Source organism: Lissotriton helveticus, chromosome 4_1, assembly GCF_964261635.1.
Source record: "Lissotriton helveticus chromosome 4_1, aLisHel1.1, whole genome shotgun sequence".
NCBI lineage: Eukaryota > Metazoa > Chordata > Amphibia > Caudata > Salamandridae > Lissotriton > Lissotriton helveticus.
In genome coordinates, this window is record NC_136063.1 from 1,684,642,048 (window position 1) to 1,684,669,201 (window position 27,154).

Here is a 27,154-nt window from a genome sequence, read left to right on the forward strand (position 1 = left end):
AACCATTGAGCCACACTTCCCCATGGAACAAGTTTGTGGGATGGTGCACAGCTAAGTCTGTGGATCCCCTTTCTGCCTCGCTTTCCGAAGTCCTTCTGTTCCTTCTTTCTTTGGCCCAGCAGGGCTCTGCTCTGGGCACTATCAGAGGTTGTCTTTCGGCCATCTCCGCCTTTCTACGGCTTCCAGATCAGCCTGGTCTTTTCAAGTCACCGGTTGTTAACTGTTTTCTGAAAGGCATTACGCACACATTTCGGCCCATGCCGGTCATCATGCCTCAATGGGACTTAAACGTTGTCTTGACTTATCTGATGTGCGCTCCCTTCAAGCCCCTTCATAACTGTCCTTTGCGTCTTCTCACTCAAGACGGCTTTCCTCGTAGCTATCACCTCTGCCAGAAGAGTGAGTGAGCACCAGGCTCTTTCTTCTTAACCTCCTTTCCTTTCTGTTCATCCGGACAAGGTGGTTTTAAGGACCCGTCTTTCTTTCCTGCCAAAGGTTGTCCTACCCTTCCACATCGGGCAGACCATCACTTTCCCACCTTCTTTCCGCCTCCGCATACTTCAAAAGAGGAAGAGAGGCTCCACCATCTGGACCCAAAACGTACGCTCTCGTTCTATCTGAAGCGCACACATCAGTTCCGGGTGGATGACAAGCTTTTTGTTTGCTATGTGGGCGCCGAAAAAGGTTGGGCCATACACAAATGGTGGGAAGTTCTGTGCATCAAAGCATGTTACTCGTTGGCTAAGAAGGATCCTCCTGTGGGGCTGCATGTGCCCATTCTACCAGGGCTACGGCAGCCACTACTGCATTGAGACGTGGCGTTCCCTTGCAGGACATTTGTCAGGCAGCTACGTGGGCTTCGCTGCACACATTTACCAAGCATTACTGCCTTGACAGTTAAGTTCGGATAGACGGCTTCTTTGGCCGTTCTGTTCTCCGTGACTTTCTGGTGTAATGTTGTTTGCAGACCCACCACTGGGGCTGGTATTGCTGGGGTATCTATTCTAAGGTAAGGAATCTATCACTAACCTGTCTCTTTCAGATGCACAAGTTGCTACTTGTCTAACGATATAGCTGTAAGAGACATTAGTCAGTGATAGATTCCTTACCGCCCTACCCATCCAACCCGTTTTGCGAACTGATTTCTAGGGTTAAGGTCATCCCTTTCTGGGCCCTAGTTTCATGACACCAGTGGTCAGTTTCTTGCATGGCTTTGCGTTCCTGGCGCGGAAATTCGTATACAGAACTGATGTTCGCGCGCATGGGTGGCGCCTAAGTAGTCTCTGTGACGTCATCTCGGTGCTTACGACGCCAGCGACGGACGTGGAGCTGCACGACGCCACCTACCTATGCGCAGCGGTACTGCTGACGAAAATCTTTCCGGATCCAGTCTGATGCCTGGGGATATTCTATGGTAAGGAATCGATCACTAACTGATGTCTCTTATAGATATATCGTTATACAAGTTGTAACTTGTGCGTAGGGTCAACAATGTAAAGTAATATATCAGCGTAGAGGAAGATACTATCCTCCCACTCCTCCATCTACCGGAGTCCTCTAATCAGTCGCTACGCACCCACTCCGCCAGGGGCCACAGGCCCAACGGAAAAATGAGGGGGGAAAAGTGGGCAGCCCTGATGCGTGCCCCGCAGGAGTTGGAATGCCAAGGACACACCGCCCTTAACGGTCACCTGGGTCACAGGATCAGAATAAAGGAGACTCGCCCACGATAAAATTCGTGATCCAAAACCGAAACACTGGAGGACCTCTAACATGAATGGCCACTCAACAGTATCAAAGGCCATTTGTGCTTCAAGCAAGAGCACAATTGCATCTTCAAAAATCTTTGCTGCATGGCCCAGATCCCTGTGAAGGTGCCTCAGGTTGAGGGCTGTACTAGACCCCGGCATGATTTAATCACTCGCACCAGTTCGGAGGCCAATAACTTCGCTAGGCTCATTACTTCTGCGCTATGAAGGGAAATTGTCCTGTAGGAGGCACAGGCTTCTGGAGATTTGACCTCTTTGGGTATGACAACAATGTTGCTAGTCTCTGGGCAGAGAGCCCTTTTCACGACTCTCCATAAACATCTTAAGGAGGTGAGGGGCAATTGTGGATGCTGTGAGCTTACAATGTTCAGTAGGGAGGACATTAGGGCCCACCAATTTACCGGAAGACAAGTCTCGAATCACCTGTACTATATTTTCTTCATTGATTTCTTGATCTAGTAACGTTTTCTCCTAGTGGGAAAGGGTGGGGAGTTGATATCAGACGGCAATTCCCGAGACTCATCAGCTGTAGCTGTGAGCGCGGGTGAGTGCAGCCATGTATGGTAAGCCGCAAAGACGTTCGCGATCTCCCAGGCATTCCCTCTTATCAGTTAGTATTTCCAGCACCCATGCCCTTTCCGCCAAGCTATGCTAGCAATTTTCCAACCTTGTTGCCCACCTCGTAGAGGTAGTGCTGCATGGCGAAATAGTGGGTTTTACCTGCCTGCAATGCAAGATCCTTGAACACCTTCTGTTTCAAGGTCAGGCAGTGATGCCCTTCCACTAGATCAGAGTGCAGATTCACCAACTCCAGCTCTTGAATTTCCCGCTCTAAAGGCTCCATGCGTGCCCACTTTACTTTCTTGTGCCATACTATTAGAGAAACCCTGCCCCTTTGACAGCCTTGTAGGCCTCCCACAGGGTCTGTGCCGACTCCACTGATCCCACATTTTACTTTAAATATTGCTCAGTTGCTGTGCTAAGGTTAGGACGGATCTGAGGTATTTTGAGATACCAGGGGTAAATTACAAGATGCCTATGTTCTTCCTAGGGCAGGCTACCGTATGCCGCCTATATTCCCCTGGCAAGATGACAGATTTCCATAGTTTAGATTGGGTAAGTCAAGCGCCTGAGGAGTTGAGTTGCCGAAGGGAGGCACACCACTTAGTCTTACCAAGTTTACCCACGGATTCTCCCGCAAAAAGTGGGGGTTTGAACCGGGGGCTGCCATCTGCTGCTAGCAGTGGAGGCTGGGGTTGCATTACAAAGGCGAAAAAGGCCTTTTAAGCTTCCTTCTAGAGCAATCCTGGGGGAGGAGGTGTGCACCTCCGCCCAGGATGTGCTTTGTTTCTGGCCTCATAGAGCAGAGCCTCTCGACCCAGTGTGTCCAAAAACATATCTGGTGGCGGCAGGTTGCCTAAAGCCAGTCAGAGACCACACCAGGGTTGGTAGTTTCAGAGGGCACCTCTAAGGTGCCCTCTGAGTACATGCATTTGTAAATCCAACACTGACTTCAGTGTGGGTTTATTAAGAGGAGTGGTTTGGTACGAAGCACTCCTGTGTTCAGTGAAGCCATCATGGTGCTGGGGAACTAGAGTTGTCGAGTTTCCAGCACAGGTACTCTTTATGGCTTACCTCGTTTCTTACAATATTAAAGAATATACCTAAATATTATAGGAGCATATATGCCCACACCTGAGATAAAGTGCACCCTGCCTTAGGGCTTGTAAGGCTTGCTAGATTGGTAACTTATCTATACCTTGGGCAGTGCTGCTGGACATGGCACACAGCCAGTGTGCCTTGTCAACTTTGTCTTTTTTGACTGCACCAAGGCATACGAGTTGCAGTTGCATGGCCCCTGTGATGGGTCCCTAGTGTACCCTCTTCAGTCCCCATGCCTTAGGTACAAAGGGTGCCATTTACTTCGGACTTGCAGGGAAGCTGTAGTTGCCTATCGTGGTACAGTTTTAGGGAAGAAGCACTTGCACAGGGGACCTGGTTGACTGGGACCCTGTGCACTTACAATCAAAACCACATTATTTTCAAGGCAAAATGTGGGGGATGACCATGTCAAAAGAAGCACTTTCTCACAACAAGTAAGCAAATAGTTCACTGAAATGCGTCTTTACGCAGTAATGCTTCCCTATGGGAAAAAAAGGCATAAGTTGCATACAGTTATTTGCGGTCAGTTTCTGTGGGGTCTACTTCGGGACTTAGGGGTCGTAGTGGGCCAAGGTCCAAAGTTCCAGCAGTTACTCGTTAACTTCCCCGGTGCATTCTTGTGCTGAAATGCTGGTAGGGTTGGTAGCTGTGCGTTCTATGCCGGTGGAAAGAGGGGGGGCACCTGGAAATCGGCTGTGGAGGGTGACTTGGGGACAAGCCTGTTGGCTCCCAATAGGGGGCTTGGGTCACTAGGGTCCTGGGGACAAGAAAGCGCAGCCGGTTTGTCGGTACACAAGAGTTGGGCGCTCAGGTGCAGAGTGAAAAGGTCAGCTGGGCTCTGTGCGTCCTAGGGCCTTTCAATGGTCGGTCTTTGCTGGCTGAAGATGCAAAATCAGGACAGCTTGGCCACCTGGAAGCTGGTCTCTGCCATGCTGAAGTCCCTTGACTGCTGCTCGGTGTCGGATTGAACTCTCACGGTCTTAGTTTGCTGCAAGGGGGATCCCGTACCCCAGGCATTGATCCTGTGTGATGCTGGTTGGTCCTGGTGTCCTGTCACTTGGTTGGGGGGCAGATTGAAACGTCAGGAACACGAGCACCTCTTCCTGGGGGGGCTGCTGCGTCGGGCTGGCCGGAGAGCAGCAACTTGGTGAACCAGACTTTGTTCTTCAGTGCCAGCGGACTATAGGGGAATAGCTCCTCTACTCCAATGGAGATTGCTGGCAATTTGCGATGGGCTGGCAATTTCCTGGGGTTCTTAGAAGCTGTTCTCCAAATGAGAGGAACCAGGAGCTTTTTAAGCAGGTCCTGCGCTCGTATTCCCAACCGAGAACTAAGTATAATTGATCGGTGTGCTGTTCCTAAGTGTACGTGGGAGTGTCGAGTTCTGTGAAAAAGTGCCCTCACACACCCAGAAGGATGTCATGCGTCATCATATGGGCCTGCTCCTCGTCGGGCCGGGACTGCAATGCCCGACGGCCACCTGCGAAGGGGCTCTTTGGCGGAGATCTTTTTGGTGAAGCCGTTTTTGGTGCTTGTGGGTTTGTGGAATAAGTAGTGTAGTGGGTGCAATGTGGTGTTGGTTTAGGGCGAAATTATTGCCTCAATTGTATTCCTAGGGCTCACTAACTAACTAAAAACAATGACTCCCAAGCCGGGTACAATGATCCTAAAGGGCGTGTGTGGTGGTTAAGGTAGACATGTTTTTTGCCTATGGTAGCCCCTAAAGGGTCTTTTGGCAATTCATCAGGACCAGTGGTTTCAGGGAATTATTGTAAATCTTACACTACTTTAATGCTGGTACTCAGAGTACAAGGAATGCAATAGTTAACAGCTTTGCGAGTGAATACCAGGTTACCAGGTCTGATTTACCTGGTATTGAGCGACCTGAAAGAAAATAATTATTATAAAAACAACTTTTAAAGTGCTACGTGACAGAAAGACTGAACTAACGTGAAGTGATCCCAGTATAGATCAGGTGTTGGTGCAGCATTTATTGAACATAGGGGTCTCAATAGTGGCTAATTTGTGATGCAACCATATGACCCAATTGGGATGGCAAAGTAATCCCTGTGTAGAATACTGCCCCTAGTTTACGTGGGGTTCAGAAAATGTTGGCGTGACCCGCTAATCGCATTAGAGAAGCGCGGACTATTACGGTGTAAATGTACAGGAATTTATATAGCGCAAATCACCAAGCGGTTTCTAAGCGCTTGCTTAGGGAACCCGTCCTGGTATTCCCCTGTGAGATAACCCCGGCAGGGTATCCGCAAGGTGAAAGCCAGGCATCCCGCCGCGAGGGGCTGTTGTGGAGATTAAGCAAGCTATTGCCCAGAGTCGCAGAGTGTGAACCCGTGAATCGAGTAGGCACCGGAGCGAGAATTGTCGAGTCCATGGACATTTTAGGACTCAAGACCCCGCCGAGCCGGGAATTGAACCCTGATCCCGGGCTGACCTCTGCTTCCAGGTCTGCCTCCTCTAACCAGTGAGCCACACTTCTCCATGGTGTATACTGCTCTCATGCTAGTTCTTGGAAGCTGGTCAGCTGCAGGACAAGTCGCTTGTCATGATTGTCGAGATGCGGTGCAGGCAGGGTTTGGTGCCAAAAGTCCACAGCTAGTCTTTTTTTCTTGCTTTTCTCATGGCTCTTCTTCTTGATCCATCGAATCTAAGTTCCTGGTGTCAGGGGTGCCCTCTAAATACTCATTTATGGGTGTTACAGAAGCCAATGGACTACTTACCTTTAGGGTGTCTACACCCTCTGTATGGCCACTTCCCCTGGTAAATGGGCATGACCCTGACCCAGAGTGCCTAATTCTGTCAAAACTAAGGTGGAATTCTAAAAGTCGTATTCACTTCAGGTAGCCCACCTTAGGGACGGTACTAGCCTAAAAGGGGAACACAGGTCATGACTAGCTAATTTTCCCACTTGTCCTGGTGCCAAATAGGCATGGGGTAGGGGGTGGCATTTTCCCTGTCTAGAGAAGCCTTTGGTCTCATACCAAAGGTGGCAGAGGCCTTTGAAGCCTCCTGCCTTTATATACTGATCGCTTAGCCGTATTGCTTAGAAGAGGTGACACCTCCACCCGGAGCAGGCATTGTTTCTGCCCTGAGCACAGGCTCTCACCTGCAGGGGTTCAGAAACCTATCTGTACAGGCAAGCTGGTCTTCACCAGTCAACCAGAGCACCAGTAGTCTGTAGGTTTTCAGGGGGCACCTCTAAGTTGCTCTCTGGGTGCATGTATTATTAAATCCTTCACTGGAATCAGTGTGGGTTTATCATTTCTAGTTTCAGTGAAGTGATCATGTATCTGGGGAACTCGTAAATACCAGTGTTCTGCACATGTATTCAAAATTGCTTACCTGCCCACTTGTAATATCTAAGAATCGAGTTAGACATCACATGGGGATATCTGCAAATGCAGATTTGTCCACACATGTAGTATAATGCACCCAGCCTTAGGGCTGTAAGGCCTGCTGTAGGGGTGACTTACCTATACTGGATGCAGTGTCTGCAGGCATGGCACACAGGAGGTGTGTCATGTCACGTTGCTTTTCTGTGCACCATGGAAAACGGCATGCACTGGCAGTTTGCATGTTGGTTCTAATGAGTCCCTTAATGCATGCTGCAGTCCTTGAGAGACCCTCTTTAAGCCTCCTTGCCCTAGGTACAAGGGGTACCATCTATTAGAGACTTACAAGGCATGCTAAAGGTATTGCCAATTGGGGGAACAATTGTACAGTTTTAGCGAAAGGGATCTGGCACTGGGGACCTAGATAGCAGGAACCCAGTGCACTACCAGGCAGCTGTCTCACATGACGCTCTTCTAACTGTACTCACAGTAATTTACAGAATGTGAGGTTTAGTCTGTTTTAAATTATTTGAGTTTTATAAAAAAAAATGTAATGTGCAGTTATTCAAAGAGGAAAAATACATTTGTATATTGAGAAAACAAGATCTAGCTCACATTATGTAATGACACTGGAAAAAGATTGTCTTGGACACTCTGGGGGGGAGGAGGGGCTGGAATTTAGTTGGCCAAATGCCTCCATGTTCTGTGTGGAGTTGACCACAAAACTACAAAGCTGAAAGTGGACTGAGGTCACTATGGAGTTCTTAAATGACTAGTACTTGCAACATAGACCATTGACCAAGTGTTGGAGTCCCCACTAGAGTGCCATGAAAAACTCATAAATATAGTTGCCTTAGTGATATAAAGATTACACCGACCAGGTCAGTGTGAGTTAGCAATTTTCTGTTTAATTTAAGGTGTTTGTAAAATGTAAAGAATTTGTTGAATGTTGCACTGTTGATTTGACAACTGTAAGAATTGAGAAGATTGTGGAAAGATAATGAGAGATTCAGTTACACTGGCAAATTGAGCTGTATGTTCAATAATAATTAATATTATTGTAGACCAAATACCAAAGTGAAGGTGACCATGCCATCAGTAGTATATGCCAGTTTCTCAGCTAGGCATACACAGCGCTGCAAATGAACATGAAGCAGTACGATACATCCTTTCTTGACTAACCTACTCATCCACCCGACCCCTACTAAACCATGTATTTACCTAAAATTTCAAAAAGGGCAACCAGGTTTTTATCACAGAGATTGTTTTGGATTTTTTCTTACTCCTCTACAACAGCAGCTATGGTCCTGGCTTCTCCGCACTATCCTGTTAACAAAATCCATGTAAGCTGAATAGGAAGAATTATCCGCCACACTGAGTATCATAGGAACAGAAAAATTGCTTACAACAGATCTATACCATTATGGTGATGCAAAACTTTTATATCTATGACCTCGGTTGGGACAGGCATGCCCCAATACATCTTAAATGAGCATGTACTGCTGCCCTGAGTGCCAACTGCATGCGGAACTGATTTTTAATTTGTCCCTGGCATGACGGTAATCAGCACAGAAGTCTAGGCCTGTCCCTACAATGTGAGATCCAGGACATATTCTGTGACATGGAAGAGTGTACCTAGCGTACCCTCATATTAAACATGAACAATTGTCCTTTGCCCTGGTTTTTTTTTGTTTTTTTTGCAGAGTTTTATATAGCGCAAACTAGAACCGAACCGAATCAGTTATCAAAGCGCTTTACATAGCACCAGTTACGTTACATGAGGACACACTTTCATTTTAGGCACGGGGAGATTAAGTGATTTGCCCAGAATCACAGGGGGTTTCTTGGCGTCGTTACCGAGACTCGAACCCAGATCCCCAGATCCCCAGGTCCGAGGTCGAGCGCCTTAGCCGTTAGGCCAACCCCTCTCCTGGTTGTAACCCATTAACTGATGATGGTAGCAAACCACTTTTTTTTTTTTAATGTGTCTCAACCAAACCTTTTTCCTGTGTCTGTTAGTGCAATTTTCTGACCCAGAACCTCACACTGACATCCCGTGTGTACGTCAAGTGTACGCGTGCGTGCAGTGCAAAAGATGTTTTTATAAAAGAAGAGGTTACGAATAAAACATTTTTTTCATAAGAACAAATGCAATGGAGTCCGTGCATTATGTAGAAAAACTATGCTAATCTGTACTAAAATAATTCATATTGCTATAAACTGCAAACCTGGTAGTGCTGAGTCACTTATTTTGCAAATGTTTATGGAGTTTCTCCTGTGTGGAAGATTAAGAAGACTGGTCTTCTGATTCGTGCAGTACGTTAATCTAACAAAAGCATTACCCAACAGGGTGGTAGGTGTGATGCTCTATTGCCTCCATCTCTTTGTGTAAATCATCAGTTCCAAGTATATGGTGTTTTGTGAGTCTGGGTGCTGGGGCCAGTGGGATTCATTTTGAATGTTCCGGGTTTTGTGTGGCTCAAGATGGACGATGGGAGCAGATTCCCTCAGTGTGTGGAACTGTGTTCACTACATTCATGTGGCTGCAGGGTGGAGATCCAGACACTAAAGTCAAGAGGATGGAGATGCTCCGTTATCCGCATCCATCCTTATAAGCACATCAGTCCACCTATGTATTACAAGTGCCATATATTACATTTCCTAGCTCTCTAATTGTCCATTTAAAAATATATACATTTTCTGTTTAATTTTAAATGACAAAATACATAAAAGTATTTTTCAGCAGCTTCCTGAAACAGAGCTGTTTAGATAAGCCAGGGCTTGCCCAACGAGGCATAAAAATGTTCTACTAACGGTTATACTCATGCGCGTTTGGACTTGTGTGTATTTTAAATATTGGTCACCTAAAATCAACGAAAATAATGCAAAACATCCAAAAGCATGAGTAAGTGCTTGAAGGAATAAGTCCATATCGGTGGAGAGTGAGGGCACTCCCTCCCACAATCATGACTCCAAAGACCAAAGGACCCTGCCCATGGTCATCTCTCATCTTTACACATTCACCCGTTCTTCCAGCCTACTGTCCATGTATTCAGTCACCGATATAGCCAGCTATGCACTCACCAATCCATGAATTCATTCACTCGTCCATACACCTAATTACTTACTCATCAGTTCATCCACTCTCTATCACCCCACTCGTCAACCTGCACCACCATACATACTACCAAGCAAAGAAACACTTTATTTAAAAATAAAAACAGTGGATTAAAATAAAAATATTTTTATTAGTAAGCGAACAAAAAAAGTATATCTTGCTTTTCAAGATGTAATATTTGTTATGTAGGGCACTTTACCTTCTGCTCGGCCAATTGTAGCACTAACATGGGTGTTTATTTCTGAAAAAGTTTGTTATTTACAGTGAAAATGTGTTGCAGAAATCCACAAATCGCATTGAAGAAACAGCAGCATTTAATTATTAAACTGATGGTGAGGCGTAGCGGAATGTACTCCTTGCTGTACCATTGGAGCTCCAGGGTACAGAAGTAGCCTGTTTCCTGAGCTATTGCTTTGGAAAGGTTCATTTACAGATCTCATCAGTCTTTGTTGGTTTAAACATAACTGTAGTAATTGGTTCTTATGTAGAAGTGCAGGAAGGGAATGTTGCAGAGACAGTGTGGAAGGCCATTTCCAAAATTGGTGAGGAGATTTGAAGTACTTTACATCAAATGTGAAAGAGTATATTTTAAATCAGATATTTGCAGATCAGTAGAACGACCTACTATTAAGGAATTAAATATAAAGATGTTGCTGTGTCTTGTAATAAACGTATGTCATATTATTAATATATAACATGTTTTCTTAAGGCAGGAGATGCTGCATGTTTTTATGATATAAAGCTGGGCCGAAGACGAGTGGAGCACCATGACCATGCTGTTGTCAGTGGAAGACTGGCAGGTGAAAACATGACGGGGGCAACAAAACCATACTGGCATCAGTCCATGTTTTGGTACGTTATTTTATCTAAAGCATTTTATTATTGCTTTCTGGCTACAGCAGTCATGTATTCGACACTGGGATGCTCATTGTTAATGGGATCATCTTGGAACGCCTGACAGTGTTGGGGTCATCAGGTTATGCAAGTGGACCTACTCAATAGAACCGTGAGATCCTCCAGAAGGTCAAGAAGACCGAGGAGGAGGACCCTGCAAAGTCTTCTGAGAATTCAGCCATGCTATCAAAAGCAGATAATATCAGTGACCTGGCTTCTCGATATACTTGTGAAGGCCTTACCTTTTCACCTATGGCAAAAGCCTGAAGCACCAGAGACCCTGAAGGGATTCTTCGATTAGCGATCTGTTGTCTAATAAAAGGTAGCCAAACCTCCATGCTTCATTCTCGTGTGAGGAGCACATTTTTTATATTGATTAGTATCACTTAGGACCCTTGTGTTTTCCATAACTTATGCATACCTTGTTTCCCTCAGCCTGGTGGCAGAAAGCAAAAATCCTGGACCATAGGGCTTTTAAGTGTATCACCCATTCAGACATTTATTTAGCTTGTAATCTCCTTATTATATTTATTTATTTTCTTTTGTGGTGCAATAGAGTGGAGGTATGTGTACAATCTAGAACTTTTACTTTTTCAGTTTACTTCTTAACATATTCTTTAGGATGGTTATCTTGGTTCGGCTATTGACGGCTTTGAAGAAAGGAAAGGAGTCTGTGAAGTAAATATCAAAGGTCGTACATCAGGCAGGGATATATTGCCAATGCAAGAATTTTCGATTTACCCATGGCTCTGTACTTAGTTCATAGATTCAATGACTGGTAGCTGTCCACCTCATAAAGTAAGTGTCCAGCCCAAATGGTATTATGGTGCTACCAGATGCTTATTTCGACCGAGATCAATGGTCTGCCTCCTAATGTAGTCTGAAGGATGGAGGGCTGAGTGGACCCCCAGGAGGATCAAGAGGTCAAATACAAATTCCTGCAGTGAGTGCATTAATTCAGAGACACCAGATGTAGCATCATTAGATCCTGCTAATTTAGCCGTATTTGAAAGGCTGGCTAGTCAGAGCCTGTTGTCAATTTCCATTATTCTTTAGTCAGACATCAAAAGATTTGTTTTCTACAAAGATTGCCTCTATCGATAGATTATTGTCAAAGGAAACTGTGCTCAACTCCCTCTTGTCCATTGCATAAAGGGATACGTAGACTTAGCAAAGTAGTAGGAAATGAAAAAGTAAAAAAGACAATAAAAAATTGCAAGGGAATCCATCACTGTCCTTGTCAAACTGTGTGCCCTTTCCTTGGGTTATAGAGAAGTTATTGGTTACCTGGCAGTATCTGTGGTTCATATTGTTCTTTTTTAGGTCTCGCCTAGGCAGCGCTTGCGCTGTCTCTTCGAGACATGCTATGGTGAGTATATGGGATTGAAGCGCCTCCCATTGCCTGCCCATGTTTTCAGTTGGCTCTTGTGACTGTCCTTTGTAAATGAATCATTGTGTTTGGTTACTTTGCTTACTAGGCCCTCCTTTTTATTTCCCAGCACGGTGCGCAGAATAATTTTTTCTTCCATTTCTTGACTTTTGAGACAATGGCGGAACGCCGCTCGTTAACCTTAAACATCTAACATTTATTGCGTACTGTAGCCGTTTCTACAAATGGCAATACATGGAAAAATAAAGGCAGACGGAAACCATATTTCTTTTCCACTTATTTACTTTTATAGCAATCACAGTACGCCTCACTATTAATTTTAAACATATAAAGCGCAGCGTGACGCGATTTCTACAAAAGTAAATAAATAGGTAAAAAATATGGCAGCCACACAACTTTTTTCTATTTATTGACTTTTGTGACCATGGTTGCACATCGCGCTTTAGCTTTAAACATCTAAAGCTAAAGCGCGGCGTAACGCCATTGTCACAAAAGTCAATAAATAGAAAAACAAAGGCGAGCGGATGCCACATTTTTTCTCCATTTATTTACTTTTATAGCAGTGGCGGCATGCCATGCCTTACTTTTAAACATATTAAGCTAAAGCTCTGCGTGTTGCGATTACTACAGTAGTCAATAAATAGAAAAACAAAGGAGGGGGATGCCACATTTCTTTTCCATTTGCAAAGCAAATAACTCTGCATGCAACTAATGTAAGACCTATTGCGTTGAAAATGCTTGTTTTACCATTGGTTCCAGTAGCTCGAATATTATTGCATTGCATTTCAGTTATCAAGTAACACCCATAGAACACTTGAGTATCCAGTGGTAGTCGTCATGGGTTCCTACAATATATGGTAGAGGATTTGGAATACAAACACTGCATGACACTCACATCTCTCCTTAACCTCGATGTTTAGGCAGAGTTGAGTCTTTGAAAATAAATAGATAGCACAGTTAAACTAATTATGCAGACAAAAAAGAAGATGCAAGCACTCTCTAGGACCGAGATTGGGGATGTGAGATCTGAATTTGTCTTGGTTTGTTTTTTCTCTCCAGTTTAACCTGGACCTCATGCTGTTGCCTTCCCTCTTCCCTAGTTGGTCCCTTTTGTATCTTGATACCTTGTGAACAGTCTTTCTATATACACAATTCAACTTAATTTTCTACTTCACTTTTATGGGGTTAAGTTCTTCTCTTACAGTAACAATGACTTAATTGATTCTGGTCCTCAAGTTAATCCCGTATCCCATGCCTCCATACTGTTGCTTGCTCGAATCAGTGACACTGGGTGAAATTACTGTCATGCAAAACAGAGGTCACAAGAGCTGGAGCGAACGCTTCGTTTTCAGCCTGCCATTTCTACTAACCTGATTTGGCACCCGCCTTTCTTTACCTGTTGAACATCTGGGTTTTTGTTATTGGCATTATCTTTACTGCGTCAGATCACAGGTCACATGTCTATTCATACTGCCACTGGGATTTACTGCTGCTGCTGCCCTCAATCTCTCACCTTGATTACAAAAGAAGTTTGTATTTGGTTATATTTGCCTATTTAGACTGCCACTTTCTGCTTGTGAATAACCCATGCTGATGAGATCTTGTATCACCCATCTTGTGCTCCTTGCATTAGCTCTATGAATATCAAGCTAAGCCAGTGTAAATGCCTTTTACTATGTACATTACACGTTTTGCAACCTTGGTCTTCAGTCTCTCATAGTTTGTAGGGTTTTCTCTTATTCTGCCCTTTAATCTTGCATTCTGCTGTGAACAATATTTTGGTTGTCAACTATTTGTGGAATGAGGGTCAGGATATGGTGGAGTGGACGCTGGCAGAAGAAGTGGGACTGAAAAGAGTTAGTACTGATGAGAGGCCTGAAGAGGATTTGAAACACTGGGCCAAAATGCTACAGGAATTTCTAGATTATCAGGACGGTGGGGATAAACCAGATGCATTTGACTGAAATAGTAAACTCCCAACGGTTAATTGAGCTACAGCAGACAGCGACTGACCCATTGCCTGCTGCGCTACTCACTGTTGGGGAAGGGATAATTTGGGGGCACGGAAGAGTAGGCCACTACTAGATTAAGTATAAGCAGCAGTACGGGGAGGAAATTATCCAGGAAAAAATAAATTTGAATTCTCAAGCCTTGGGTCATTGTTTACCATGCCTACAGTGTATTATGGCTAAGCAAGCCAGAAAAACGCTGGAGCTTTGGTAACTATCTACATGATCCATGTGACGGCTTCCAATGAGGCTCAGTAGTGGAGGTTTCTCAGAGGACACCCAAATCTCCCTTCAGCCCACAGCTCCCAACAGGCTACATTTCACACCCTGCTCTGTCTTCCTTATTATATGTTCCCAGATATGCATTTGCAATGGGATGTCATCATAAGCATCCTGTTTATGTTTTGGCCACATAGCACATTTGATGACTTCTGTTAGCTCCCATTTGGCAGGTACATCCTCTGTTGTTGTTGGAGACTCATTAGAAGAGTATTCTGATGCTACAAGTAGCTCTCTTTCTACATAATGCCTCATTACCCTTTTCCAGCATCACCAGGATTCTTCGCCTTCTGTCACTTATGGTCCGCCTCCTTAACTACTGCATTCATGGCTGAGCTTCACCACCATGAGTATTCATGTCCTGAGAGCTTTATGACAATCTAGAAATCACTGAGACACAGGACGAACATGGCAAGCGGTGGCCGTAAGCACTTGTAAGGTCAAAACCACTAATGAACTGATTGCCCTCAAGTCCACCAAATTATTTTCATAAGTTAGTAGTCGAGAAACTGATTTTATGTACTGAAGGGCTGCTCCATCACTATTTGCTTATAAAGGTGCTTGCAAATGTTCAGTTATGTTGTCACTGCCAGGCAATATCCCTGACTCTTGTTGGATATTTAATAGTAATAGTAACACATGCCAAATGCATGGCCAGCCAACAAAAGATATTTTACAGGTATGTTTGTTTGCTTGAGAATGCAGGAAGCAGATCTGTGTTGCCTGTGGCTTACGGAAATGTCTATATAACATGTTTTCATGTATATTACGCTTATAATGTGGTGCTTTATGCTTTTCAGGAGTGACCTGGGCCCAGATGTGGGATATGAAGCAATTGGCCTTGTAGATAGCAGCTTGCCTACTGTGGGAGTGTTTGCTAAAGCCACTGCAAAAGACACACCAAAGTCAGCCACTGAGGAGTCTGGTAAGCTACTGCAGTTCCTGCGCACAGCACAGTATAATACCTATTAACATATGGATACATTAGTCAAAATCAAAGTAAAGCATATTTTTAAAACAATAGTAAAATTATTATAGATTAATGATGCATAGGTTTCCGGCAGATTCCTCTGCTTAATTGTATCCTTTCAGGCATTAGCCTAGTCAAGAGGTGCCACCATGTTGCTTCAGAGGCGACTTCGCTGTTCAGACATGGTGATAGCAATGTATGTAGGGCATCAGCTGGCATGCTGGGGACAGTTCCTGTTTTTCTGTACCTTATTGACCCGGTTTGAGATCTCTCACAGTGCTACCCTGACTAAATTCATCATTTTGACATTGATTAGGTCAAATGTCTCGTCCAACTCTTTAAGGGTTTAAATTCTGTCACAGATTCTACAAACCAATATTGTCAGACCAACATGACATCTGCATGTGATGGTTATGCTCGGAACACGAGTCCCAGTCCTGAAACTCCTGTGCTTAGATGTACTCAAAAGCCATCAGAAAGCAGTATGCCAAGCTATTTCTAGCCATGTCTTGCAGGGATACACCAAAGCAGTCCCCCTCACATTCAGCCTAGACCTCTGACAGTCAACGATCTTCCCTCAAAAAACACAGGAAGAGCAATAGCAAGTAGAAGCCTTTTTCTTCCTCAAGGATACTGGCTAGTTCCTGGGATAGTTTGGCGTATCAACATTATTCCCAACACCGTTCTCATGCTTCTTTGTCTGAAAAAAATCCTGAACGAAAATCCTGGCTATATGAGCCAACTTCCTGTGTAGGTCGAGGACTTCATCTGGGAATGCTGGACTAGTTCAGGATGTCCCTTATACTCGCTTAGACACCACACAAGGGTGAGCATATTCAAACGGGCTTGGCGCCTTTGCCAGCAATGCCCCCTGATTTTGCTCCTCTATGGGCTCCGTCACCTAAGGAGTCGAAGATTGACAAGTCTCTATCCCTTGTTCTGTCAGAGCCTCCTTCTATGCTGACACAGAGGTCGCCCTCAAAGTGATTACAACAGCACCTACGAAACCGTTCAAGTTCCTGAGATTATCCGTGTTGCGAAGGAGAAAATTAAATGTTATTTAAAGATAAACCCCTGGCGAATGCCATTAGAGCTTGCTGTTTCTCCGGGTTGCAAGAGTTGTTTGGCTCCCTCTCTTATGCCCTCTTTATGTCAGATAAAGATTGTGAATGATGGGAGGACTGTATCTCCCTTTACGCTGACGATATCTTCCTTTATTTCACCTATCTGAGGCGATCATTGATTTTGGTCTTAGGTATCCCTACGATCTTTGGTAGATTCTCCGGTTACTCCATAAACTGGAGCAAGTCCCTCTTGTTTGTAGTGGCAGGAGAGCCGCCGATCCAGCCGCGGGAATGTCCTATACAAATATGCACAGATGGCTTTACATATCTGGGAATATCTCTCCCTAGACCCCTTCCTCCGCTATGCTCATAATCTGCACCCACCCCCCTCCCCCCTTGCTCAGGCTGCGCAAAGATATTGACAGATGGAAGTCGCTCCCCCTTTCCCTGTTGAGGAAGGCATCCCTTTTTAAAATGATGTCTCTACCCCGGTTTCTGTGTGCCCTGCAGAACTCTTTAGACCCGATACCTGCATCCTATTTTAGAGAAGTGGAAGGTCTCCAACGAGACCTACTGTGGAACAGCAAGCCGCGTATCGCTCTCAGTAAGCTTTCCTGGAACTGGTTTGACGGAGGCATCAGCCTTTCTGATATCAAACTGTACTACTGGGCTACCTGTCCTCCATCAATCACTGCACCTACGCTCCACCAGAAGACCCTGGTTACAGTTTGGATAGATGGCTCCTTTCTGGGGGGGAACTTCAACAAAGCCCTCTACTCTAAGCCCTGACTCTATACATTTACAGGCCCCACCAAACATGCTGTACATGTCTGGCACACTGCCATTAAATGCCTTGGTTGGTGGCGGAGGCTTACACTTGCAACACCATTATGGGACTCTGAACAGCTGGGTGATTTGTGGAGGAGTAAAGGGTTCGACAAATGGCATCTTATAGGCATTTCTCGTACAGGTGACCTGTGGGAAAAATCACATTCAGGCATTTGCCGTATTGCAGCGACAATTCAAATTGGCAGACTCTGAACTCTTTAGTACAAATAGAGGGAACCAGTTCTGGACAATATTTAACGGGGTCCAGTATACATGTCCAATCAAACTTGTAGTACAGAAGGTACAAAGTTCCCCGAGAACATAGGAGGGAGTGTGTGTGGAGAAGAGTATTAAGAGAGTTAAGGCAGGGAGCAGAGAGCTCCCTTGTTGGAACTGAGAGGCCTCGCACACCCAGCGAGCTAGATGTCATGCTTCATCATTGGCCTCTTGCTCCTCGTCAGACTGGCGCTGCAATGTCTGACGGGCGCCTAAGAGGCGCTCTTTGTCGGAGTTCTTTTGTTCCAGCCAATGGTTGTGTGCGTGTGAGGGGTAGGATGGGGGTGTAGTCATGTGGGGATAGTGATTAAAAAAGGTGAATCAATTCACAAGGACATTTATTCACGTGACTGATTGCCTTGGTTAAAAGGTGGGAAGGGAGGTAGATGCTGTAAGGGGCACAGTGGAACTACCTCAACCCTCTGATCAGGTCGACCTGTTTCTTGCTTGATTCGCAATTCCTCAGGACCTCTAGTGAACAGTACTACACAGTGAAAACAAAAGTAAACGTAAAAGTACAAACAAAAGGGAGTCAATACAACCTCTCTGGGTCTGTAAGGGTGCAGGCCTAGTGGTTCTGCGAAAAGGGGGGACCCTAAAGGAGTCCCTAAGGGGCCTCGCAGTCTGTTCCCGTGCGGCAGCACAGTTTGATGTAGTAACCTATAATGCGTGCAGCCCACTGCTTGCAAACCTACCCACACGCACGGCGCTCTCGCAGTAGCGCGGAACAGCTGGTCCGCGCTACTGCGAGAGTGCCGTGCCCCACGGGAACAGACTGCGAGGCGAATAAATGTCCTTGTGAATTGATTCACCTTTTTTAATCACTATCCCCACATGACTACACCCCCATCCTACCCCTCACACGCACACAACCATTGGCTGGAACAAAAGAACTCCGACAAAGAGCGCCTCTTAGGCGCCCGTCAGACATTGCAGCGCCAGTCTGACGAGGAGCAAGAGACTCTGAACTCTTCCGCTATACTCAGGTCAGACATGCACTACGCACTCATCTACAACCCGGGACCACGCCACCGGACTCCTCCCTGCTGGAGGATAGAGTGTTGGATGGCCATAATCCCCGACAGCACCATTTCATTGATATACAAAAAATTGGTTAACAACTTCTCCGATCCTCTCCGGACCCTTCGTGAGAAGCGGTCCAGAGACGGCATTGAGATGGATGATGAGGAGTAGCAAGAGGCTGTCTCTTCGCCCAAAGTAGTGGCAATACCAGCTCGTCTCCGACTTGTCCAACTAAAATTCCTACACAGGGTATATGTGACGGGCCTCAATTGGTGCGGATGAGGATGGCTGACAGGGGGGATTGTAGATGAGGATGTGGCCAGGTGGATACTTTTATCCATATAGTTTGGGAATGCACATGGATCCAACCATATTGGCGTAACATTCATGATATTATTAATACTGTTTTATCCGCAAATCTCTGTGTGGAAGCCCACAGGTGTTTATTAAATATCTGGGAGACAACCGATTTGAATGTCTGCTTGACGCAGTGGGTCACTTTGGGACTAATGCTTCCCAAGAGAAACATTGCCCAGCGATGGGGAGCGCCGCTTCCTCCCACGGTGGACGATTGGGAAAAACTCTTGTATTGGGCAATGTTTTGGGAAAATTGGTTTATGTGGCCCGTGAATGTCGCAAGAAATGGACCCGTGTTTGGGGTCTGTGGAATTCCTACCGAGGAAATATTTGTCAACCTCCCCTTGTCTTCAGTAACGAAGATCCCCCTTCTCCATAGACCTACCAAAGTATATTCTGTATAATGTGTATTACCTACTGTTCCCATGAAGCCTGATGTACTACTTCATCTGAAATGTAATTGTAATGCTGATGTCTATCAATAAAAAAAGTTTTACAAAAAAAAAAAAGATTGTGAATGACCAGGTAATGATGAATCTAAATCTGATAACCTTCCCCAATATAACGGTGATTGTGGCTTCTATCCTGACTTGCAGGATGTGAGTGGGATGGCCACTTCACTTAAAGGGAAAATGCTTTGCACCTTTGGCCCTCTTTCAGAGGAAGCACCACTGTAGTATGAAAAAGAACTAGAGCCTTGGAATTTACCTTTCCCTCTGTGGTGAAGTCTAACAATTTGACAAAGACATTACAACCCTTCTCCTAGGTGGCAGAGCTGTTGCTTCCATTTAATCAGGCTGTTTTGGATCTTTTCAAGGATGCATTGGAGACACTCTTTTATGACCCAGCAGTCCATGGACAGATATCCAGATGGCTTCCAGCTGGGCGACCCACATTTTGTCATCTCACCCTTCACTGGAAAGTCTGATATTTAAACGTCTTCCTCAAAGCTAAACTGCCTTTCCCATTGCACCTATTGGTGAGGATTCAAATAACTTGACCCTATGGACTATAACCTTTAGTTTTGTTCCTGGGAGTTTTGCACTCTGTATTGCAAGCGCCATGTGACTCCTGGACCAATATTCCCACATCCTGTGAGGATTGGTAAAGCTCACTGCAATCAACATACTGGACCACTTGAAAAAGCCATTTATCGATTGATTGGGTCAATGACAGCTTAGAACCTTCCAAGCAGATTTTAAAGTGCAGTCTATCATCTGCAAACATTTTGGATCAACCCATGCACATGGGCATTGAGTTGTGCCATCACTCTTGGATGCATTCCTCTGGCATCTAAAGAGATGTCCAGGCAGCCTTATTGAGCTTTCGTTTCAAGAGACAGTAGCTGTTTGGATAGAAGGCACACTCCTTATTCAAGCACAGTAACACAACAGTTCACTCAGCAGTGATACCATTCCATCAACAGAACAGAAACATTAAAGACTATACCAGGGCAGTGCTTAGCCAGCAGAAAGAATCCTCTCAACCATTGCAGAGACCGCAGTAATATACCCCTCTTTTTCGGGCAGAGGTGTATTTTGGGACACCAACAGCTGTGGATACACTCTCAGCTATCATCTTCCAGTTTTGCTGACTTAACTTTTATTTCCTCCTCTCCCAAAGGTGCCATAGAGGTGGTGCACCTGGAAGAAAGAGGGATGAGGTTCTACACCCTTTACTCCTAAGGAGAATAGATGATTGGATCTTCTCATGTATCTCTATGTTATGAACATGTTAATTAGGCTGAACAGGTTTACAATGCCATCCCTGAGCAAGAGTTGCTTGCACATTAATATGGGTGATTGGTTGGTGTCCTTTGATCTCCAGGATGCCTATTTTCATCTTCTAATTCTACTCACCCACAGACATTACCTGAGCTTCGTCATAAGATCCTAGCACTGTCCGATCAGTCCTGCCAATTGTCCTAAGAACCTCACCATGTTTTTGTGAAGGTGCTAACAGTTTGTGGCAGTCATGAGTTCAGATATTTCCATATTTGGATGACTGGCTAGTGAAAGTGCATTTCTATACGCTAGTTCAGACTTCAGATTCGGCTTCAGCACGCCATGGCTTTCCTTCACAACTTGGTCTTCACTGTCAGTGTCCAAAAGGCTCATTTTACTCTAGTGCAGAGGGTAGCATTCCTAGGAGCATGGCTGGACACGACCCACATGAACAATTTATCTCTTGGAGGATCACAAGTACTTGGCAGATGAGTTCTTGATTTCCAGCTCCAACACAACTCCTGGTTCTGAAGGTCTTGCGTCTGCATGGGCTTATGCATCCTGTTGATATTGCCTGTCAGATGTTGGAATAGGGCCCTGTAGTGGTTCCTGTGATGGCAGTGGCTTTATCATCAAGGGAGGTGCGCAGCTCTGATGTAGATCCTCCCATCGGTTTACCCAGACCTCCTCTAACCTCCTGGCGAGTCATTTCAGCTCTCTGCTGATGCAGGCTGCGATGTTCCATGGCGCCTCCCTGCTGTGCTGGGGTGCCCATCTTAACGACATGACCGCACAAGGACATTATTCCACATCAGAGCAGAGTTTGAATATATTTGTACCGGAGCTGGTGGGTGCTCTGCCTTGCCATGAAGTAAGTTCTCCCTTTCAAGTAGGGAGAGCCAGTCAGATTCTCTCTGATAACATCACTGCCATCCGTTATATCAACAGGCAAGGAGGTGTGGGGTCATGGACCATTTGTTGGTAGAAATTAGACTGTGGCAGTGGGAACCGTGACCGTATTTTTCCCCAGTAATGGCTCATCTTGCAGGTTCCCTCAATGTGAGAGCGAATAATGTCCAGTCAGCTGCCTCTTGTTGGAGGACCACAAGTGGGAGCCAAAACTCGAAGTGATGGAGGCAGTCTTCACCAGATTGTGGGCATGCATTTCTGGATCTCTGAGTTTTGCATCATGTGTTGGCTTTCTTGATAGCGTTTCCATTTAAGCACATGCACAGTTATCATGTTTGACTTCTAACTCTAAAGACAGTATTGTTTGTGGCAATATCTTCAACCCTTATGGTCCAAGAACTTTAAGCCCTCTCTGTCCACCTTTCACGGTGTTATACAAGTCGGTTTTTTGTACCTGCTCAGCCTTCCTCCTCAAGGTGGTTGGCTGAGCAGCATGCAGCAGTTCAATTCCCTCCCATCCCGCCAAAGAGGTGAATTGGATACATAGACTGGATCCCAGATGAGCTGTGTCCTTTTTTCATAGCACTTCAACAGACATAGCGGATGATCAGCACTTTGTGGACTTAGCAAGAGCATAAATAGGCATGGTGTTGACCATTTGCACCATTTCTTCTGGGGTTATACTCTGTTGCAAGATCTGCTACTTCTTAGCCGAGAACGATCCTCCTGCGGGCTTCATAAACACGCCACTAAGGCTTTGACTGATTCCACAGCCCTTTCCATAGGCAGCCTTAAAGTTGTCATGCATACATTTGCCCATCATTACTGTCTCACACTTGAGGGATGAAATGATCAATACTTTTCCAGGGTTTAGTTTAATCTCTTTGTTGGTTAATTGGCATAATTTTGTCCCGCCTCCCAGAGAGGTATTTCTTTTGGACTCATTCTCAAGGTGAGGAATATCCTACAAGATGCATCTATTGAAAGAAAATGGTACTTCCCTCCAGTAACAATTTTTCTGGTCACTTCTATTTTTTTTTCCTGCAGATTTCTCATCGACTTTCCTTTTCCCCAGATGGTTAGTGCTGTGAAAACACAGGCTATGCCAACATTATGTGCTGTTATTGTTGCTGCTGTTGATACTCTCTCGGTTCCTCTCTGTACGCGTCAGTGCTAAACTGAAAACAAATTACAGGAACTGATGCCAGTTCCTGGCTTATGTTCTAATATACTAAGATGCGTCTGGTGGGTGACGTAGAGGCTGAAGCTGCATGGCATCACTTGGCAGTGCCAGAGAGACCTATCCGAAGGAAATCTTTCGTAACAAGCCTGACGCCTTTAAGGGTATTCTAAGGGGAGGAATCTACGGGAAGATTATGTATCCACCAAAGAAAGTAACTTTTTCATTGGACGTTTTCATGGTAACTCCACTGCATATAATTGAATAACATCATTGCTACTACAGTTAGGTTCCTACACAGAGGCCTCTAAATGGAAATTTTACTACCAAGGTTGCCACTATATAAAAGGCATAAGTTTAATTTATTTTCATTGAATTTAAAAAACATAAAGGCTTGAGTTACATTTTTGTCTTTTTTTTTAATTTAAATTAATTTGAGGGTAGGGCAAAGTAGTTAATGTAAGGTCAGAGCAGTTTTTATTACAATTATTTAGTGGTTAGAGTTCAGCTAAAGCACAAAGAGGGTTAGTGTTACTACTAGTTTGAGATTAACTATATTTCCTTCCATTCAAATCAATTAAAAGATAGGGTTGCCATAAAGATTATTTTATGATTAGTTTTAATTTAATTGGATTCTGGATCTGGGCAACAAGTGGGATATGGTTAAGGTTAATCAAAAATATAACTTACATTTATTGTTCTTAAATTTAAGAAGACTATATGGAAGTAGACTTGAGGTAGTTTGCTGTGTCGATGTAAACTATATTTTAAACTTCATGCAATTACTGTCAAGGTTGTGGCATTGATGGAGTGGTCCCTTGAAAAGGTGAGCCTCAAGGTAGAAGCAGCCATCATATGCTATTTAAGAAACAGCTGAGGACCTTCCTTTTTAACCAATCCATCTAAATATGCTGCTCGTTGTTATGGTTCACCTCCGCGCCGGGACACTCTTGAGTATCTGTGAGCGATATAAATGTTTAATAACATAACATAACATAATGTGCCTTTAACAATCTAAAGCAAGCATCCCATTGAGATAGAAGTGGGATTCAGTGCTTTTACCAACACATGAAATATCCCTCCAGGAGACAAATAAATTAGATGCGCTGTACTACTCAGAGCAACGGTCCTAAATGCCGGACTGCAGATGCAGACGTTTGCCACATTGTTTGCGACTGTATCTCCTTTAACGATTAATAACTATGAACTATAAGTTCCATCTCCTTCCCTCCCATGGGCACCCAGCATCTGCTTTTATTTCATTTTTATTTTTTTACATAAATGATGACATGGGCTAAGGCTGAAATCTCAGGGATAACAAGCAGATAGGATTTCTGAAAATACATTGGCCCAAACGTGGGAGAGTATTTACTCAACTAAAAAAGTGGAAATTTTATGAAAGGGTATATAAGATTACCGTAACCCTCTGATACAACAACATGTAGTTCAAGGGGTTCACAGTGAACAGGCATGAGTACCCCACTAAGCATAGCATAGAGGTAAAAAACCTACTTGGGTATTATGGTTTTATATAGAGAACTGCTATCCGAACGACAAACCACTTATGTGCTGGTCCAGAGTCATGATTGCGTTCATACAAAATGAGCTAACACTTGTTCACAAGCCAGCATAAACATTATTCCTTCTTTTGCTCTTTGCTTATCCTTCCTGTCTTTTGTCAACAACCCTGTCTCTACCGAAAAAGCTGTCTTATGGGGAAAACATCCCACTGCAACGTGCTGTACAAAACAAGAATTTCACATGATCATAAACCAAATCCCTTTCTTAAGACTAGTCACTCGAAAATCAGGGTATGGCACATGAGCACCATGCTAACATGGAATGAATTCAAACTCTTTTTACTTATGTAGTAACAAACAAAAGCTCAAAGTACTATCTTCTAATAGCAGTGTTCCTTTAAATGTGACTCTCAGCCAAAGACATCCCTCAAAAATGTTCAGCACCCAAGGATATGTTGCTGTTTTTGTTGGTTAAGTAGAATAGGTTTGACTGATCTTACCTTTGGCATTATGTGAAGATAGCTGTCCAGTGAGTGGCATTTCTCTTAGTGCATGTCATCTACAAGACTCTGATAAGCCCAAAACAGGGCAAGTGGGTCAGTCTCAGGAGTGAAACTGAAAACATTGTAAATGGGGTTGGAGCATGGTCTTGCTTTTTGTGAACTAGTTGCATGCGTCTGTGACACAGCCAACTTGCGTGTCACTGCTAGTCCCTTCATATCAAGGCGCATGAACACTAGATCCCTCCTACCAAGAAACCATTGGTGTGACAAAACTTTATTCTGAAGAGAATGTTTAAATAGGTTTACTTTGTATTAGGTTTTTCTGCATCTTCAACTGCAAACTGTTTTATGGGGTTCAACAATACATGTTGTCCGTAAAGTCACTACTGCTACCAGTGAACTTCCCTAAACATTGTAAAAAATAACTGTATGAATATTAACTCGCTCACACTTGTGAGGCAGCTCTGCCACTCACACAGAGAAGGTACTACACCCTCTAAACCATTGCAAATATGAAGTAGCTCAACCTGTGGGAAGAGATGACGTCCTAATAGAACTACACAGTGACTGTAAACCCTAGTAGCAGATATGGTCCACATCGGTGGTTGGGAGACAAAAGGCAGATTTACACTCTCTGCTAAATAGATCTATCTGCTGCATAATCAAAAGGTGCATGCCTACCTTTCTATATATTTATTTAGGAAGCTGCTGTTGGAAAGGACAGTTTTGTACTGTTTGCTGTATTTCTAGAATGTGATGGTTGGCATCAAAATGAAACTGTGGCAGTATTGGGTTAAAATTAAGAGCAATGTCAGATCATTTCAGTCATTTGACTAAAATGTTTTTATGGCCTATCCAAACCTCCAGTGGTCATCATGGTGTTTTAAGTGAGGTCAGGGGGTTGTTCTCTATCATAATCACCTATGTGGAACCACTGGACCTGCCCAGAAGAGTCTTAGCCTGTTGAAGGTTTAACTTTGTCCATTGAAGAATACACATAAGGCTAAATTCAGAATTACAAAGCCAGTCTTTGGGTTGTTAGGAATTTAATTTTAGTGGCAATCAGAATCTACTTATATTTATTGTGGAAGTAACATCAAGGGAGGTTTTAGCTCTTTTACCACCTTTCCCTCAGCCACTTTCTCAGATTCTCCACTAGTTGAATGGTCTGACTGAAGACCACAACTTGTCTGATATGATATAAATTATTTACAGCTAATTAAAACCATTCAGTATAGGATTACAGAAAAGAAAAAAATTAAAGCATCAAGTTCATATACATAATCTATAAATTGTAGGAGTAGGTGATATAGCAGTTAAAACGACAAAAATACTAGTTCTTAAAATCATTTTATGTTATTACGTCGGTTTGAAATCCGCCATCAGCCTCGCGAAAGCCTCCATTAATTGGCCATCTTTGCTGTTGAGGGAGCAGAAGCTTTTTTCAATTGTTATACAACGTCGTTTTTCTCTCTGTTCTTTCCTTGCGCCTCTCACTGAATCTCATGAAGTGTTGGACATCAATTTTGGATTCTCTGGTGTTTGAAAGTTCAAAATGGGCAATCTCCTGAAGGGGCGTTTTATGCATTCAGTCAATCAGGATTTATAAAGTGCAGCTAATCACCCAATAGGGTATCCAGGCGCTTACAGGCCCCAGAGGCTTATTCGAACAGCCAGGTCTTGAGGGATATTCGAAATTCTGGAAGTGAGGTGATGGTCCAGAGGTGAGTGAGGAGGATGTTCCAGGTCTTTGCTGCAATGTGGGAGAAGGAGCTGCTTTGACAGATGTTCGGACTATGGGCAAGTGAAAGGGAGGCAAAGCGTAGTCTTCTCGATGGTTGGTGGAAGTTCAGGCGGTTAATGTAGGCAGGTCCTTCCTTGTGTATAGCTGTGTGTGTGGGTTATCGGCTTGAAATGGCATCTCTTCTGTACAAAGATCCAGTGGAGTTTCCTGAGGTGGGGTGTGACGTGGGTTTGTCAGGGACGACCGAGGAGGAGTCTGGCTGCAGCATTCTGAATGGTCAGAAGTCTCTTTAGAAGGTGTGCAGCGATTCCTACGTAGAGGGCATTGCCGTAGTCGGCTGGTTATGACTGCTTGTGTCACTGTACGCCTCAAGTGTAGGGGTAACCCTTTGAAGATCTTACATAGCATGCGCAGAGTGAGGAAGCAGGCAGAGGAGAAGGCTTCGAACTGTGATTTCATGGTTAGCTTGTTGTCATTGATGATTAGGAGGTTTCTGGTGTGGTTGGAAGGAGTGGGTCCTAGGTCTGATGGCCACCAGGAGTCGTTCCATATGTTGCTGCTTTTGCCAAAAATCATTACTTCTGT

At 44.4% G+C, this 27,154-nt stretch overlaps 1 protein-coding gene across 2 annotated transcripts in view; it reads left to right on the plus strand.

The window, feature by feature from the left end:
- AIFM1 (apoptosis inducing factor mitochondria associated 1) overlaps window positions 1-27,154 on the plus strand; it is a 216,433-nt gene that overhangs the window by 170,784 nt on the left and 18,495 nt on the right. For both annotated transcript variants that reach the window (XM_078688364.1, XM_078688363.1), the window contains exons 15-16: window positions 10,609-10,751; window positions 15,272-15,396. In XM_078688364.1, coding sequence (XP_078544490.1) covers window positions 10,609-10,751; window positions 15,272-15,396 — 268 coding nt within the window. The remainder of the gene's footprint in view (window positions 1-10,608; window positions 10,752-15,271; window positions 15,397-27,154) is intronic.